This window comes from Salmo salar, chromosome ssa11 (assembly GCF_905237065.1).
Source record: "Salmo salar chromosome ssa11, Ssal_v3.1, whole genome shotgun sequence".
Lineage (NCBI taxonomy): Eukaryota > Metazoa > Chordata > Actinopteri > Salmoniformes > Salmonidae > Salmo > Salmo salar.
This window is the reverse complement of record NC_059452.1, coordinates 35,879,103-35,897,933: the sequence shown is the minus strand read 5'-3', so window position 1 is coordinate 35,897,933 and position 18,831 is coordinate 35,879,103. Positions and strand designations below refer to the sequence as shown.

Sequence of the window (18,831 nt, the reverse complement as noted above, 5' to 3'; positions counted from 1 at the left end):
GGCTACCTGCTGCCCAAGACCCCCCAAAATATGTTGGTTTAATGAATTCCAATAAAAAGCATGACCTGGCACACACCCAGAGAAAATTATTTAGTGTAGAGGTGCTGACTAACAGCAAATAAACTGTAAGCTATAAAAATCAAGAGTTGCACACTCTATATATAAACTCACAGTAATTTATTGGGTAAAACAGCAATGTTTCGGCATCTCTGTGCCTTCTTCAGGATGATGTATTCAAAGCAGAGGTGTACTGATTAAAACAATAAAGTGTATAAACTATGGTCAAGACGCCAGGAGCAGAGAAAAACACTAACAGCTCTAGGGTTGAAAAATGTCAGTAACTTTTCCAAAATTCCCAGGTTTTCCAGAAATCACGGTTGGAAGATTCCTGAAATTAGGGGGGAATAAGCAGGAAATCCGATGTCCTCCAGCCAGGATTTCCGGAATACCTGGGAAAGTTACTGGAAGTTTGCAACCCTCAACAGCATTGACTCAAAGACAGACTTAATGAAACGGAGAAGGCAAGCCAACGGGGGATCTACCCTGCGGTCTCTCTCTCCCTCTCTTTTTCTTGCTCTCTCTCTGACTCCCTCACTTGCTTTCTCTCTCCCAAAAAGAGAATCCTTAACAACACTCCCTCAAAGGCTGCATTTTCAGGAAAGTTTCAAATCTAGGTTATACAGGAGAGATGGAGAGAGAGAGAGGAGGGAGAGAGCGAGATGGTGATGGAGTTAGTGAGAAGAGAGGAGGGAGAAGGTGAGAGAGAGGAAAATAAGAGGGGAAGGAACCGAGAGAGAGCGAGTGAGCTAGAAAGAAAGAGAGCAAGATATAAAGAGAGAAGGTGCATGGGAGGATAAGAAGAGGAAAGAAAGAGAAGAGAGCTGGTCAATAAACTCTGGGGGGAGTAGAGAAGTGTTAGATGACTGTCTGAATGCAGCAGCAGGGTTTCTCCTGGGTCGTGAAAGTGTATCAAGGACGGTTGAATAAGAGATGATTGATTGGCTCTGGCGGAAATATACACCCCCCCAAGCCCATCTCACACGCCAAAACAACTTAATCTCACCCTGACTCAATGCCTCTATGACAGCTGCAGACACACACACACACACACACACACACACACACACACACACACACACACACACACACACACACCCCTGACTCAACCCCTGCGAAGGTCTAACCGAGACATCTGTGCCCCCTAGAGTCACATCCTCTCCAGGGATAGATCACCAGGGTGACGTGGTCCACACTGAGACATCCTCTCCAGGGATAGATCACCAGGGTGACGTGTCCACACTGGGACATCCTCTCCAGGGATAGATCACCAGGGTGACGTGGTCCACACTGGGACATCCTCTCCAGGGATAGATCACCAGGGTGACGTGGTCCACACTGGGACATCCTCTCCAGGGATAGATCACCAGGGTGACGTGGTCCACACTGGGACATCCTCTCCAGGGATAGATCACCAGGGTGACGTGGTCCACACTGGGACATCCTCTCCAGGGATAGATCACCAGGGTTTCTTCATGCATCGTCTAGACAGGACGGCAGCCTCAGGTAAGATTAAGACGGAGGGGTGTGTCTCTTTGTTAAGAGCAGCTGGTGCAAGATATCTAAATGTTAAGGAAGTCTCAAGTTTTTGCTCGCCTGAGTTAGACTACCTCATGATAAGCTACAGACCACACTATTTACCAAGAGAGTTTATCTATATTTTCACAGCTGTCTATTTACCAGCATAAACCGATGCTGGCACTAAGACCGCACTCAACGAGCTGTATAAGGCCATAATCAAATAAGAAAATGCACACCAAGAGTCAGCGTTTCTCGTGGCTGCTAATTTTAATGCAGGGAAACTGAAATCTGTTTGACCAGCATGTCACCTGTGCAACTAGAGGCAACAAAATCACCTTTACTCCACACACAAGGCTCTTCCTCGCCCTCCCTTTGGCAAAGCTGACTACAACTCTATCCTCCTGAATCCCGCTTACAAGCAAAAACTCAAACAGGAAGTACCAGTGATGCGCTCAATGTGGAAGTGGTCCGTTGAAGCGGATGCTAAGCTACAGGACTGTTTCGCTAGCACAGACTGGAATATGTTCCAGGACTCATCCGATAACATTGAGGAGTTTACCACATCAGTCACTGACTTTATTAATAAGGGCATCGACGATGTCGTCCCCACAGTGACTGTACATACATATTCCAAATAGAATCCACGGATTACAGGCAACATCTGCACTGAGCTAAAGCTGCCGCTTTCAAGGAGAACACTAATCCAGTCGCTTATAACGCTTCGAACACACCGACAGCGTCACTGGGCAAAATAGTACCCAGCATGATCTGGATACGTATGCAACAAAAGTTCAACATTCACCTTCTGCTACCATTTCTGTCAAGCCTTCTACGCATACCGTTTTACGCATACGTTTGATAAATCCAACATATGCAACACACCGAACTCAGTGCAACTGCCTCTGCAACGCAATGCTGCAAGGCAAACGTAGGGTTTCATTGGAAATGAATGTAATCCTGGTGTACCGAAACGCAATGGAGCTGTCGGTGTGATCGAAGCATTAGAAATCCTGCTACGACCTCCGACGAACCATCAAACAGGCAAAGCGTCAATATAGGATTAAGATAGAATTTGACTTATTTTAATGACACTCGTCAAATGTGTCAGGGCTTGCAAACTATCATGGATTACAAAGGGAAACCCAGCCGTGTGCTGCCCAGTGACGCAAGCCTACCAGATGAGCTGAATGGCTTCTATGCTCGCTTTGAGGCAAGCAACACTGTACCATGCATGAGAGCACCAGCTGTTGCGGACGACTGTATGATCTCGCTCTCCATAGCCGATGTGAGTAAGACCTTTTAACAGGTTAACATTCACAAGGCCGCGGCCCAAGATGGATTACCAGGACATGTACTCAAAGTGTCTTCACTGACATTTTTAACCTCTCCCTGACCCAGTCTGTAATACCTACGTTTCAAGCAGATCACCATAGTCCCTGTGCCCAAGAACGCCAAGGTAACCTGCCTAATTGACTATCACCCTGTAGCACTCACATCGGTAGCCATGAAATGCTTTGAAAGGCTGTTCATGGCTCTTATCAACACCATCATCCTAGACACACTGGACCCACTCCAATTCGCATACCACCCAATCAGATTCACAATCTCTACTGCACTCTACACTGCCCTCTCCCACCTGGATAAGAGGAACACCTATGTGAGAATGTTCTTCATTGACTACAGCTCAGCATTCAACACCATAGTGCCCACCAAGCTCATAAATAAGCTCAGGACCCTGGGACTGAACAGCCCTCTGCAACTGGATCCTGGACTTCCTGACGGGCTGCCCCCAGGTGGTGAGAGTAGGCAACAACACATCCGCCACGCTGACCCTCAACACGAGGGCCCCCTCAGGCGTGCGTGCTTAGTCCCTTCCTGTACTCCCTGTTCACCCACGACTGCGTGGCAGCGCACAACTCCAACACCACCATTAAGTCTGCTGACGACACGACGGTGGTAGGCCAGATCACCAACGACGATGAGACAGCCTTTAGGGAGAATGTCAGTGACCTGACAATGTGTTGGCAGGACAACAACCTTTCCCTCAACGTCAGCAAGACAAAGGACTGATCGTGGCCTACAGGAAAGTGAAGGCCGAGCCACATCGACACAGCTGTAGTGGAGCTGGTCGAGTTCCTTTGTGTACACATCACTAAGGAATTAACATGGTCAACACACATAACACCTCGTCCCCCTCAGGATGCTGAAAAGTTGTCATGGGCCTTCAGATCTTCAAAAGGTTCTACAGCTGCATTATTGAGAGCATCATTACAAGCTGCATCCCTGCTTGGTTTTGCAACTGCTTGGCATCCGACCACAAGGAGTTACAGAGGGTAGTGCGTGTTTGCACATTTATAAAAAAAAACACTTACCTTATTTACACAAGTATTCAGACCCTTTGCCATGGACTTAAAATTGAGCTCAGGTGCATCCTGTTTCCATTGATAATCATTGAGATGTTTCATCAGAGAGGTGACCAAGAACCCGATGGTCACTGACAGAGCTCTAGAGTTCCTCTGTGGAGATGGGAGAACCTTCCAGAAGGACAACTATCTCTGCAGCAATCCATCAATCAGGCCTTTATTGTATAGTGGCCAGACGGAAGCCACTCCTCAGTAAAAGACACATGACAACAGCCCGCTTGGAGTTTGCCAAAAGGCACCTAAAGAAACAAGATTCTCTGGTCTGATGAAACCAAGATTGGCATGAATGCGAAGTGTCACGTCTGGAGGAAACCTGGCACCATCCCTACAGTGAAGCATGGTGGTGGCAGCATCATGCTGTGGGGATGTTTTTCAGGGACAGGGACTGGAGGACTAATCAGGATTGAGGGAAAGATGAATAGAGCAAAGTACAGAGATCCTTGATGAAAACCTGTTCCAGAGACCTCAGACTAGGGTGAAGGTCCACCTTCCAACAGGACAACGACCCTAAGCACACAGCCAAGACAACACAGGAGTGGCTCCAGGACAAGTCTTTGAATATCCTTAAGTGGCCCAACCAGAGCCCAAACTTGAACTCGATCGAACATCTCTGGAGAAACCTGAAAATAGCTGTGCAGCAATGCACCCAATCCAACCAGACAGAGCTTGAGAGGATCTGCAAAGAATGGGAGAAACTCCCCAAATTCAGGGTGTGCCTTGGGTTGTGCCGTGGCGGAGATCTTTGTGGGCTATACTCAGCTATACTCAGCCAAGTCTCAAGATGGTAAGTTGGCGGTTGAAGATATCCGTCTAGTGGTGTGGGGGCTGTGCTTTGGCAAAGTGGGTGGGGTTATATCCTGCCTGTTTGGCCCTGTCCGGGTGTATAGTCGGACGGGGCCACAGTGTCTTCCGACCCCTCCTGTCTCAGCCTCCAGTATTTATGCTGCAGTAGTTTGTGTCGGGGGGCTAGGGTCAGTCTGTTATATCTGGAGTATTTCTCCCATCTTATCCGGTGTCCTGTGTGAATGTAAGTATGCTCTTTCTTTCTTTCTTTCTTTCTTTCTTTCTTTCTTTCTTTCTTTCTTTCTTTCTTTCTTTCTTTCTTTCTTTCTTTCTTTCTTTCTTTCTTTCTTTCTTTCTTTCTTTCTTTCTTTCTTTGGACCTGAGCCCTAGGACCATGCCTCAGGACTACCTGGCCTGATGACTCCTTACTGTCCCCAGTCCACCTGGCCGTGCTGTTGCTCCAGTTTCAACTGTTCTGCCTGCGGCTATGGAACCCTGACCTGTTCACCGGACGTGCTACCTGTCACAGACCTGCTGTTTTCAACTCTCTAGAGACAGCAGGAGCGGTAGAGATACTCTGAATGGTCGGCTATGAAAAGCCAACTGACATTTACTCCTGAGGTGCTGACCTGTTGCACCCTTAACAACCACTGATTATTATTATTTGACCCTGCTGCTCATCTATGAACATTTGAACATCTTGGCCATGTTCTGTTATAATCTCCACCCGGCACAGCCAGAAGAGGACTGGCCACCCCTCATAGCCTGGTTCCTCTCTAGGTTTCTTCCTAGGTTCTGGCCTTTCTAGGGAGTTTATCATAGCCATCGTGCTTCTACACCTGCATTGCTTGCTGTTTGGGGTTTTAGGCTGGGTTTCTGTACAGCACTTTGTGACATCACCTGATGTAAGTGGGGTTTATAAATACATTTGATTGATTGATTGATTGATTGATTGATTGATGCTTCGATACCGTCTGCCCAACGGTATGGGAGTGAACAGCTCATGGCTGGGCTGTGTGGGGCCCTTGAAGATGCTGCGGGACTTCCTCAGGCACCATTTTGAGTCGATGTCCAGGATGGGTTGGGACGTACTGGGCCATCACTACCCGCTGGAGGGCTTGCAGTCATGGACAGAGCAATTTACATACCAGGCCGTGATGCAACCGGTCAGGATGCTCTCGATGGTGCAGCGGTAGTATTTGGAGAGGACCCGGGGTGGCATGCCAAATTTCTTAAACCTTATGAAGTAGAGATGCTGTTGTGCCTTCTTAGCAAGAGTGGTGGTGTTGTTGGTCCATGTCAAGTCCTCGGTGAGGTGGACACCAAGGAACTTAAAACTGCTGACTCTCTCTGTATAATCACATTCATAGGTAAAAACGGTACTGTACTGAGCTATACTGGACTAGACTGAACTATAACTAAGCAATAAGGCCCGAGAAGGTGTGGTATATCCGCCATAAACCACAAACCCCTGAGGTGCCTTATTGCTATTATAAACTGGCAAACAACATAAATAAAATAGTAAAATATTTTTGCTTCATACCTGTGATTTATTGTCTGATATAAATATTCAGCATCCAGGACTGAAACTATAATGAGCTAAACTGAACTAGACTGTACTGATTTATAATGAATTATACTAAACTAGAATAAACAGTATGGGGATGAGGTAGTTGGATGGACTATTTACAGATGGGCTATGTACAGGTGCAGTGATCTGTGAGCTGCTCTGACAGCTGGTGCTTAAAGTTAGTGAGGGAGATATGAGTCTCCAGCTTCAGTGATTTTTGCAATTCGTTCCAGTCTCCAGTCTCAAATAAAACTGTGAAGGACCTCGGCGTTACTCTGGACCCTGATCTCTCTTTTGAAGAACATATCAAGACTGTTTCAAGGACAGCTTTTTTCCATCTACGTAACATTGCAAAAATCAGAAACTTTCTGTCCAAAAATTACACAGAAAAATTAATCCATGCTTTTGTTACTTCTAGGCTGGACTACTGCAATGCTCTACTTTCCGGCTACCCGGATAAAGCACTAAATAAACTTCAGTTAGTGCTAAATACGGCTGCTAGAATCCTGACTAGAACCAAACATTTTTATCATATTACTCCAGTGCTAGCCTCCCTACACTGGCTTCCTGTTAAGGCAAGGGCTGATTTCAAGGTTTTACTGCTAACCTACAAAGCATTACATGGGCTTGCTCCTACCTATCTTTCCGATTTGGTCCTGCCGTACATACCTACACGTACGCTACGGTCACAAGACGCAGGCCTCCTAATTGTCCCTAGAATTTCTAAGCAAACGGCTGGAGGTAGGGCTTTCTCCTATAGAGCTCCATTTTTATGGAATGGTCTGCCTACCAATGTGAGAGAGACGCAGACTCAGTCTCAACCTTTAAGTCTTTACTGAAGACTTATCTCTTCAGTAGGTCCTATGATTAAGTATAGTCTGGCCCAGGAGTGTGAAGGTGAACGGAAAGGCTGGAGCAACGAACCGCCCTTGCTGTCTCTGCCTTGCCGGTTCCCCTCTTTCCACTGGGATTCTCTGCCTCTAACCCTTTTACAGGGGCTGAGTCACTGGCTTACTGGTGTTCTTCCATGCCGTCCATGGGAGGGGTGCGTCACTTGAGTGGGTTGAGTCACTGACGTGGTCTTCCTGTCTGGGTTGGCGCCCCCCCTTGGGTTGTGCCATGGCGGAGATCGTTGTGGGCTATACTCGGCCTTGTCTTAGGACGGTAAGTTGGTGGTTGGAGACATCCCTCTAGTGGTGTGGGGGCTGTGCTTTGGCAAAGTGGGTGGGGTTATATCCTGCCTGTTTGGCCCTGTCCGGGGTATCATCGGATGGGGCCACAGTGTCTTCTGATCCCTCCTGTCTCAGCCTCCAGTATTTATGCTGCAGTAGTTTATGTGTCGGGGGGCTAGGGTCAGTCTGTTACATCTGGAGTATTTCTCTTGTCTTATTCGGTGTCCTGTGTGAATTTAAATATGCTCTCTCTAATTCTCTCTTTCTGTCTTTCTCTCGGAGGACCTGAGCCCTAGGACCATGCCTCAGGACTACCTGGTATGATGACTCCTTGCTGTCCCCAGTCCACCTGGCCGTGCTGCTGCTCCAGTTTCAACTGTTCTGCCTGCGGCTATGGAACCCTGACCTGTTCACCGGACGTGCTTGTTGCACCCTCGACAACTACTATGATTATTATTATTTGACCATGCTGGTCATTTATGAACATTTTAACATTTTAACATCTTGACCATGTTCTGTTATAATATCCACCCTGCACAGCCAGAAGAGGACTGGCCACCCCTCATAGCCTGGTTCCTCTCTAGGTTTCTTCCTAGGTTTTTGGCCTTTCTAGGGAGTTTTTCCTAGGGAGTTTTTCCTAGCCACCGTGCTTCTTTCACATGCTTTGCTTGCTGTTTGGGGTTTTAGGCTGGGTTTCTGTACAGCTGATGTACGAAGGGCTATATAAAAATAAATTTGATTGATTGATTGATTGGCAGCAGAGCGCCAAAGGAGGAATTGGCTTTGGGGGTGACCAGTGAAATATACTAAACTAGAATAAACTACTGGTTTATAATGAACTATACTGAACTAGACTGTCCTGATTTATAATGAACTATACTAAACTAGAATAAACTACTGGTTTATAAATTAACTATACTGAACTAGACTGTACTGATTTATAATGAACTATACTAAACTAGAATAAACTACTGGTTTATAAATTAACTATACTGAACTAGACTGTACTGATTTATAATGAACTATACTAAACTAGAATAAACTACTGGTTTATAAATTAACTATACTGAACTAGACTGTACTGATTTATAATGAACTATACTAAACTAGAATAAACTACTGGTTTATAATGAACTATACTGAACTAGACTGTACTGGGCTATACAGTGGACTGGGCTATACAGAGGACTAGACTGTACTGGGCTATACAGAGGACTAGACTGTACTGGGCTATACAGAGGACTAGACTGTACTGGGCTATACAGTGGACTAGACTGTACTGGGCTATACAGTGGACTAGACTGTACTGGGCTATACAGTGGACTAGACTGTACTGGGCTATACAGTAGACTAGACTGTACTGGGCTATACAGAGGACTAGACTGTACTAGACTGTACTGGGCTATACAGTGGACTGGGCTATACAGAGGACTAGACTGTACTGGGCTAAACAGTGGACTAGACTGTACTGGGCTATACAGTGGACTAGACTGTACTGGGCTATACAGTACTGGGCTTTACAGAGGACTAGACTGTACTGGGCTATACAGAGGACTAGACTGTACTGGGCTATACAGAGGACTAGACTGTACTGGGCTATACAGTGGACTAGACTGTACTGGGCTATACAGTGTACTGGGCTATACAGAGGACTAGACTGTACTGGGCTATACAGTGGACTAGACTGTACTGGGCTATACAGTGGACTAGACTGTACTGGGCTATACAGTGGACTAGACTGTACTGGGCTATACAGAGGACTAGACTGTACTGGGCTATACAGTGGACTAGACTGTACTGGGCTATACAGTGGACTAGACTGTACTGGGCTATACAGTGGACTAGACTGTACTGGGCTATACAGAGGACTAGAGTGTACTGGGCTATACAGTGGACTAGACTGTACTGGGCTATACAGTAGACTAGACTGTACTGGGCTATACAGTGGACTAGACTGTACTGGGCTATACAGTGGACTAGACTGTACTGGGCTATACAGTAGACTAGACTGTACTGGGCTATACAGTGGACTAGACTGTACTGGGCTATACAGTGGACTGGCCCACACCGGGGTGTACTGGACTATACTGGTTAATGGTGTCAGAGCACTGGTGTGATGTGGTGTGGTTGAGATCAGATCAGTGCACTCCCTCCCTACTGCTCAACAGATCTGAGTCGTCTCCCCCCTCACCGCTGGCAGCGTGGCTCAGGCCTAATGCAAGACAAATGTTTTCCTAAAGCTACCTGGCGTTGAATCAGCTTTATTCATTCTACTGCCGCTTTCTCCCTCTTTTCTTTCCCTGTGGAGCGACTACTTGGACGACGACTTCAAACCCTCTTTCTTTGCTAGCTTTCTATACAGCTGGGTCCCATTGTGGTGTGATGAAAGTTTGTGTGTGTCTGAGTTTGATTCTGCCCACGTCTCTAACCGGAGCGACAAACTATTTGCGTTAACTAGATAAACATTAAACACACAAGCCATCTTCTACTTGGCACCGATGTAATCATGGTGTTATCCCACAACTAGGTTTATTTATTTATTTTGGACAAATGTACAGGCTGGGTGGTAGTCAAGTGGTTAAGAGCGTTGGGCCAGTAACTGAAAGGTTGCTGGTTCGAATCCCCGAGCTCACTAGATGAAATCTATCTATGTGCCATTGAGCAAGGCACTTAACCATCATTGCTCCTGTAAGTCGCTCTGGATAAGAGCATCTGCTAAATGACTAAAATGTCAAATGTAGTAAAGTATGCATGTGTGTTTTGTATTGACAGCAGTGGAGAGTGAAGCTGGTAACGACTGTTTAAATGTACTACTAGCAGTGGCTGAGCTACTTTTCATGTGCTTGACGGTAATAAACTTATTGTAACAAAGAAAGTTTAAGACTGAATTCAATATCTCCTCAAATATAAATGCATAATTCCAAAAATCTGAATATAACAGATCAAAAGGCCTAAAGACTGCTCAATGGTGAAATACAAGTGAAAAAAGGCAACCTGTTCTCAATGTAGGCTATTGAGAGCTGTGAGAGAGATCTATTTTTCATAATAAGTCTTGTTGCCTCAGAAACTATGAATAAAACAATTTACAGTATTTGATCTACTAATCAAAACTTTTTGATCAAAACAGTGTCACCCCCCAAAATGTGCTGAATAAAACAACAATCCACTCTTCATAAACTTAAAGCATTTATAAAAGTAAAAAAACATTTCAAATCTGGGGGGGGGTCATCAGCATTTCTACTACTACCACTCAAATATCACCTCAGTGTTTCAATATTCATGAGCCAGAAATCCCATCGATGATGTGAGCGAATACATGCGTATGTTTGGTATAAGATCGTATAATTGAATTCTTCTATAATCCTATAATACTAGCAGGATATCAAAGCACTGTGGCTGAGTCTTTGAAGCTGAGAAATCTAATTAAATGAATGGGTCTGGAGGGAGACTGTTGCATCGAGGAGTGTGAGGAGGATTGTAATGAAATAATATGCTGGCTGCTAATCCAACTGTAATCTAGCCCTCTGGATTCTAATAACTAGCTGGTTGATAAACTTAATCAGGTTAGTTACAACTGGGGTTGGAGCAAATACCTACAGGGTAGCTCTCCAGGAAAAGGGTTGGAGTGTCTTGATGTAGGGAATAGGGTGCCATTTGCGATGTGAACGATATTAAAAAGCACCAAAGTACGTTCATCTCTAGGAGACAGAACGCATGTCGGCTGCGTGGTCCAATGGTGTTCATACTTGCGTACTATTGTTTGTACAGATGAACGTGGTACCTTCAGGCATTTGGAAATTGCTCCCAAGGATGAACCAGACTTGTGGAGGTCCACACTTTCTTTTTCTGAGGTCTTCACTGATTTCTTTTGATTTTCCCATGATGTCAAGCAAAGAGGCACTGAGTTTGAAGGTAGGCCTTGAAATACATCAACAGGTACACCTCCAATTGACTTAAATTATGTCAATTAGCCTATCAGAAGCTTCTAAAGTCATGACATAATTTTCTGGAATTTTCCAAGCTGTTTAAAGGCACAGTCAACTTAGTGTATGTAAACTTCTGACCCACTAGAATTGTGATACAGTGAATTATATATGAAATAATCTGTCTGTAAACAATTGTTGGAAAAACGACTTGTGTCATGCACAAAGTAGATATCCTAACCGACTTGGCAAAACTATAGTTTGTTAACAAGAAATTTGTGGAGTGGTAGAAAAACTAGTTTTAATGACTCCACCCTAAGTATATGTAAACTTCCAACTTCTCAGAACATAAAAGCTCACTTACAGTAAAATAATATCAGCAAGGGGTGTGGTGTGTGGACTGTAATGTCAGAGTTAAACAGTGATGGAGGTCTTCATTTCCTGAATCAGTTTTCTCCAACAGCTGGAAGGAAACAGAGGAGAGAGCTCCACACAATGGCTCTACAGCACGCTACTTTCCCTTTGTGTGTGTGTGTGTGTGTGTGTGTGTGTGTGTGTGTGTGTGTGTGTGTGTGTGTGTGTGTGTGTGTGTGAGATGTAGTGATTTCTACCGGGGTGGTATTGGTCTGATTCCTGTTTAGGGGTGGTATCTTTGAGTGGGTCTCTCACACACAGAGCTTGCTTTGTCATGCGGTCGTACTGTGTGTCTCGTCATGAGGTGGGGATTATTAGTCTCCGATATCAGACGCAGGCAAGCTGGTGTGTGTCCTTTCCCCTCTCCAGCAAACTCTTCCACCCGTCAAAGAATAAGGAGGTTCTAATCAGGACCACAGCCTGTGTGTGTGTGTGTGTGTGTGTGTGTGTGTGTGTGCGCGACCACAGCCTGGCTGAGTTTACACACTGACGTTTCAACGGTTTCTTCCCCTCGCCCACACTCAACTACCAGGAGAGGACATGATGGTTCCCACATGGCCAACTCTGTGTGTGTCCTGTGTGTGTGTGTGTGTGTGTGTGTGTGTGTGTGTGTGTGTGTGTGTGTGTGTGTGTGTGTTTTTCCACATGGATAACTGTCCTATTATAATCAGTCACTTGGCTAGATTTTCTATACACTAAACAGTATTACTCACAATACTACAATGCAGGATAATTTATTTTCACCATGTCCAAGAAAATAGTGTCCATCATAGAATTAAGCAATAAAGCACGAGGGGGTGTGGTATATGTCCAATATACCATGGCTAAGGGCTGTTCTTAACTACGACGCAATGCAGAGTGCCTGGATAAAGCCCTTAGCCATGGGGGTATTGGCCATATATCACAAACCCCTGAGGTGCCTTATTGCTATTATAAACTGGTTACCAATGTAATTAGAGCAGTAAAAATAAAATGTTGTCATACCCGTGGTATACGGTCTGATATACCACGGCTGTCAGCCAAATCAGCATTCAGAACTTGAACCGCCCAGTTTACAATGACATATAAAACACTAGAATGGACATTGGTATCCTAGAAATATGACAAAAAATCCTTCATCTTGGTCAGGAAAAGCTGATCAGCTGATCAGACATTAAGATGCATTACAAAACAATGCATTTGTAGAAGCATTATTGAATTGTCAGATCCCTATAGCGTCTATTATCCAAGCAGACGATAATGCATAGTCCATTATCCCTATTACCTATATAGTGCACTGCTTTTGACCAGAGCTCTACGGGCCCAGTCAAAAACATTGCAGAAAACAAGAGATCGGGTACTATTTGGGACGCAGGGTGGCTCTTCATCAGACAAAATAAATCTCTGATTGCTCTTTATAGGCTTGTAATGACCGGCACATAGACAACATGATGATAGCTTCATACTAGCAGCACTCAGCGGAGCCTTAGGGTAGCGTCCCGAAAAGGCACCCTATTCCCAACATAGTACACTACTCTTCACCAATAGTGGCCCAACGGTAGTGTACTAAACTCAGCAAAGAAAAGAAACGTCCCCTTTTCAGGACCCTGTCTTTCAAAGATAATTCGTAAAAATCTAAATAACTTCACAGATCTTCATTGTAAACGGTTTAAACACTGTTTCCCATGCTTGTTCAATGAACCATAAACAATGAATGAACATGCACCTGTGGAACGGTCGTTAAGACACTAACAGCTTACAGACGGTAGGCAATTAATGTCACAGTTATGAAAACTAGACACTAAAGAGGCCTTTCTACTGACTCTGAAAAACACCAAAAGAAAGATACCCAGGGTCCCTGCTCATCTGCGTGAACGTGCCTAAGACAGAGCTACAGCGAGACAGGACGGACAGCTGATCATCCTCGCAGTGGCATACCACATGTAACAACACCTGCACAGGATCGGTACATCCGAACATCACACCTGCGGGACAGGTACAGGATGGCAACAACAACTGCCCGAATTACACCAGGAACGCACAATCCCTCCATCAGTGCTAAGACTCTCAGCCTGGCAAAAAGTGCTCTTCACTGACGAGTTGCGATTTTGTCTCACCAGGGGTGATGGTCGGATTCGCGTTTATCGTCGAAGGAATGAGCGTTACACTGAGGCCTGTACTCTGGAGCGGGATCGATTTGGAGGTGGAGGGTCCGTCATGGTCTGGGGCGGTGTGTCACAGCATCATCGGGCTGAGCTTGTTGTCATTGCAGGAAATCTCAACGCTGTGCGTTACAGGGAAGACATCCTCCTCCCTCATGTGGTACCCTTCCTGCAGGCTCATCCTGACATGACCCTCCAGCATGACAATGCCACCAGCCATACTGCTCGTTCTGTGCGTGACTTCCTGCAAGACAGGAATGTCAGTGTCCTGCCATGGCCAGCGAAGAGCCCGGACCTCCATCCTATCTGGGAACTATTGGATTGGAGGATGAGGGCTTGGGCCATTCTCCCCAGAAATGTCTGTGGAACTTGTTCAGTTTATGTCTCAGTTGTTGAATCTTGTTATGTTCATATGTAGAGTGGTGATGACAGGACAACTACATGATGAACTGGATGTGTAGCCTGGATGAACTGGATGTGTAGCCTGGTGTTGACAGGACAACTACATGATGAACGGGATGTGTAGCCTGGTGTTGACAGGACAACTACATGATGAACTGGATGTGTAGCCTGGTGTTGACAGGACAACTACATGATGGACTGGATGTGTAGCCTGGTGCTGACAGGACAACTACATGATGAACTGGATGTGTAGCCTGGTGCTGACAGGACAACTACATGATGAACTGGATGTGTTGACAGGTGCTGACAGGACAACTACATGATGAACTGGATGTGTTGACAGGACAACTACATGATGAACTGGATGTGTTGACAGGTCAACTACATGATGAACTGGATGTGTAGCCTGGTGCTGACAGGACAACTACATGATGAACTGGATGTGTTGACAGGACAACTACATGATGAACTGGATGTGTTGACAGGACCACTACATGATGAACTGGATGTGTTGACAGGACCACTACATGATGAACTGAATGTGTTGACAGGACCACTACATGATGAACTGGATGTGTTGACAGGACCACTACATGATGAACTGGATGTGTTGACAGGACCCCTACATGATGAACTGGATGTGTAGCCTGGTGCTGACAGGACAACTACATGATGAACTGGATGTGTTGAAAGGTCAACTACATGATGAACTGGATGTGTTGACAGGACAACTACATGATGAACTGGATGTGCTGACAGGACAACTACATGATGAACTGGATGTGTTGACAGGACAACTACATGATGAACTGGATGTGTTGACAGGACAACTACATGATGAACTGGATGTGTTGACAGGACAACTACATGATGAACTGGATGTGTTGACAGGACAACTACATGATGAACTGGATGTGTTGACAGGACAACTACATGATGAACTGGATGTGTTGACAGGACCACTACATGATGAACTGGATGTGTTGACAGGACCACTACATGATGAACTGGATGTGTTGACAGGACCACTACATGATGAACTGGATGTGCTGACAGGACAACTACATGATGAACTGGATGTGTTGACAGGACAACTACATGATGAACTGGATGTGTTGACAGGACCACTACATGATGAACTGGATGTGTTGACAGGACCACTACATGATGAACTGAATGTGTTGACAGGACCACTACATGATGAACTGGATGTGTTGACAGGACCCCTACATGATGACCTGGATGTGTTGACAGGACCCCGACATGATGACCTGGATGTGTTGACAGGACAACTACATGATGAACTGGATGTGTTGACAGGTCCACTACATGATGAACTGGATGTGTTGACAGGAGCACTAGATGATGAACTGGATGTGTTGACAGGACCACTACATGATGAACTGGATGCGTTGACAGGACCACTTCATGATGAACTGAATGTGTTGACAGGACCACTACATGATGAACTGGATGTGTTGACAGGACCACTACATGATGAACTGGATGTGTTGACAGGACCACTACATGATGAACTGGATGCGTTGACAGGACCACTTCATGATGAACTGGATGCGTTGACAGGACCACTACATGATGAACTGGATGTGTTGACAGGACCACTACATGATGAACTGGATGCGTTGACAGGACCACAACATGATGAACTGGATGTGTTGACAGGACCACAACATGATGAACTGGATGCGTTGACAGGACCAATACATGATGAACTGGATGTGTTGACAGGACAACTACATGATGAACTGGATGTGTTGACAGGACCACTACATGATGAACTGGATGTGTTGACAGGACAACTACATGATGAACTGGATGTGTAGTCTGGTGTTGACACTAATGCATTACCATCTTTTTTCACAATATTATTCCAACCTCAGTGTGGAAATATATATATATAAAACACAGGAAGTCACGTCTGACTGCACTGGGCCTTTCAAATAACTCTGAAAGATGTAACTTTCACCTTTATTCGTGCAGTAAAAAGAACATTGGATAACAAGTTAATATCCTATTATGCATGAACCTTTCAAAAGACCATTCACTTCAAGTAGGTGTTTGAGTACGTACCCAGTACGTTCCCTGATGGCACCTCTTCTAGTTCCTCCAGCTCTCTGCCCATCAGCAGGTAGAGGCTGTCCATGGTGCAGCAGGCCAGGTGAGGGACGGGAGGGAGACAGGCACTCACACTAGTACTGCCCTCTGGGAGCTGACAGAGACAGAGAGAGAACATTAGATCTCTAGAGCATCAGAGCCAATCATCCAGTACATTGGTTGCGTGATATTGGATTCTATAAGCAATTGTTAGTTAGTAGTACTGCTACTGAAGCCAGGGGGGACGAGGCAACAATAATACAACGACTTGTCTGTCTCAAATGGCACCCTATTCCCTACAGTATATAGTGCACTACTGTTGCCCAGGCCACAGAGGAACACAGCCCTCATCATAGAAGTCAATGTTGTCTTTAACCTTGGAATACACATCTTGAGATGGATAAAAAAACACGCAGAACATTTATGATTGTTGCTCTTTGAACAAACAACCTTTGAGTTCATCTTCAGAACAGTTATTGTTTTGTCTGGTGAATATTGCAAATTGAGCAGAAAATGTGTTTTGTGCCTCTGCAGAGTGTGTGTACGTGTGTGTGTGTCCACATGCCTGTGTGTGTGTGTGTGTGTGTGTAAGTGTGTACATCCTTACCATGCGCAGGCCTTGTGCAGGGTCGTACTTGGGCCCCATCACAAACACCTTCTGTCCTCTGCGGACCACCCCACTGTAGACTCTGGCGAAGGCTACGAACGTCTCCTTCCCCTCCTCCTCCTCCGGTTTAGCCTTCAGAGACAGGGCCTGCATCTGGCCTGAGACACCCTCACTACCTGCATGTCAGGGAAGACAATGGAGACATACACTGGTATCAGTGGTATCATCATGAACATATTGGTTATTGGAACTGGCCAGAGCTTCCAAACCACTAGGGGGAAAAAGAGGCCCGGGTTGGTGTTCTAGCAAGGTAAGAGTGGGTGGGTGGGTGGGTGTGTGTGTGTGTGAGAGAGACACTTGCCTATGGTGTTGTCTCCACCAGGAGTGGTTGCCGGTGTTGTACTTCCTGATTGGGCATTTCCCTCCTCACTTTCTGTCTGCTGAATGGCTGCCAGTCTCTCAGTATGTCTCTGTCTGGCCAACTCCCTGCGCTGGGCCATCTCCTCCTGGGTCAACGGCCTGTGCGCGCGCGACACACACACACACACACACACACACACACACACACACACACACACACACACACACACACACACACACACACACACACACACACACACACACACACACACACACACACACACACACACACACACACACACACACACACACACACGTTCAGTAGGTAGAAAATGTTTTGAAAACATTCCATTGCAAAACGTTTTGCTATTGTGTGCCCTACTGAACACTGTCCATTGTTTGGGCCAATGAATACACATTATATTAGACATGACACATCAAAACAGAAATGTAACAACCCACTAAACCAAGTCTTTATAGCAAGGTAACATAGCCTAGCAACTAGCACCGCTCTGTTTTATTTGATTCATCCTTTATTTAACCAGAGAAGTCACAGAGACTTTTAAATCTCTTTTTCCAAGTGAGCCCTGGCCAAGAATCCATCATACAGTGCATTCGGAAAGTATTAAGACCCCTCGACTTTTTACACATTTTGTTATGTTACAGCCTTACTCTAAAATGGATTAAATAATTTCCCCCCCCCCTCATCAAATCTTCACAAAATACCCCATAATAATAAAGCGAAAAAAGGTTTTTACAAATATTTGCAAATGTCTTAAAAATAAAAAATAGAAATACCTTAATTACATAAGTATTCAGACCCTTTGCTATGAGACTTAAATTTGAGCTCAGTTGCATCCTGTTTCCACTGATCATCCTAGAGATGTTTCTACAACTTGGAGTCCACCGGTGGTAAATTCAATTGATTGGACATGATTTGGAAAGGCACACACCTGTCTATATAAGGTCCCACAGTTGACAGTGCATGTCAGAGCAAAAACCAGGCCATGAGGTCGAAGGAATTGTCTGTAGAGCTCCGAGACAGGATTGTGTCGAGGCACAGATCTGGGGAAGGGTACCCCAAAAAAATTTACAGCATTGAAAGTCCCCAAGAACACAGTGGCCTCAATCATTCTTAAATAGATGTTTGGAATCACCAAGACTCTTCCCAGAGCTGTCCGCCTGGCTAAACTGAGCAATCGGGAGAGAAGGGCCTTGGTCAGGGAGGTGACCAAGAACCCGATGGTCACCCTGAAAGCACTCCAGAGTTCCTCTGTGGTGATGGGAGAACCTTCCAGAAGGACAACCATCTGTGTAGCACTCCACCAACCTTTATGGTACAG

The 18,831-nt window shown here is 45.4% G+C and overlaps 1 protein-coding gene across 2 annotated transcripts in view; it reads right to left on the bottom strand.

The window, feature by feature from the left end:
* Nucleotides 1–18,831, bottom strand: part of LOC106595141 (elongation factor-like GTPase 1) — an 81,073-nt gene that overhangs the window by 37,061 nt on the left and 25,181 nt on the right. For both annotated transcript variants that reach the window (XM_045689445.1, XM_045689444.1), the window contains exons 13-15: nt 17,490–17,647; nt 17,129–17,304; nt 16,498–16,636 (exon numbers count right to left, since the gene is read on the bottom strand). In XM_045689445.1, coding sequence (XP_045545401.1) covers nt 16,498–16,636; nt 17,129–17,304; nt 17,490–17,647 — 473 coding nt within the window. The remainder of the gene's footprint in view (nt 1–16,497; nt 16,637–17,128; nt 17,305–17,489; nt 17,648–18,831) is intronic.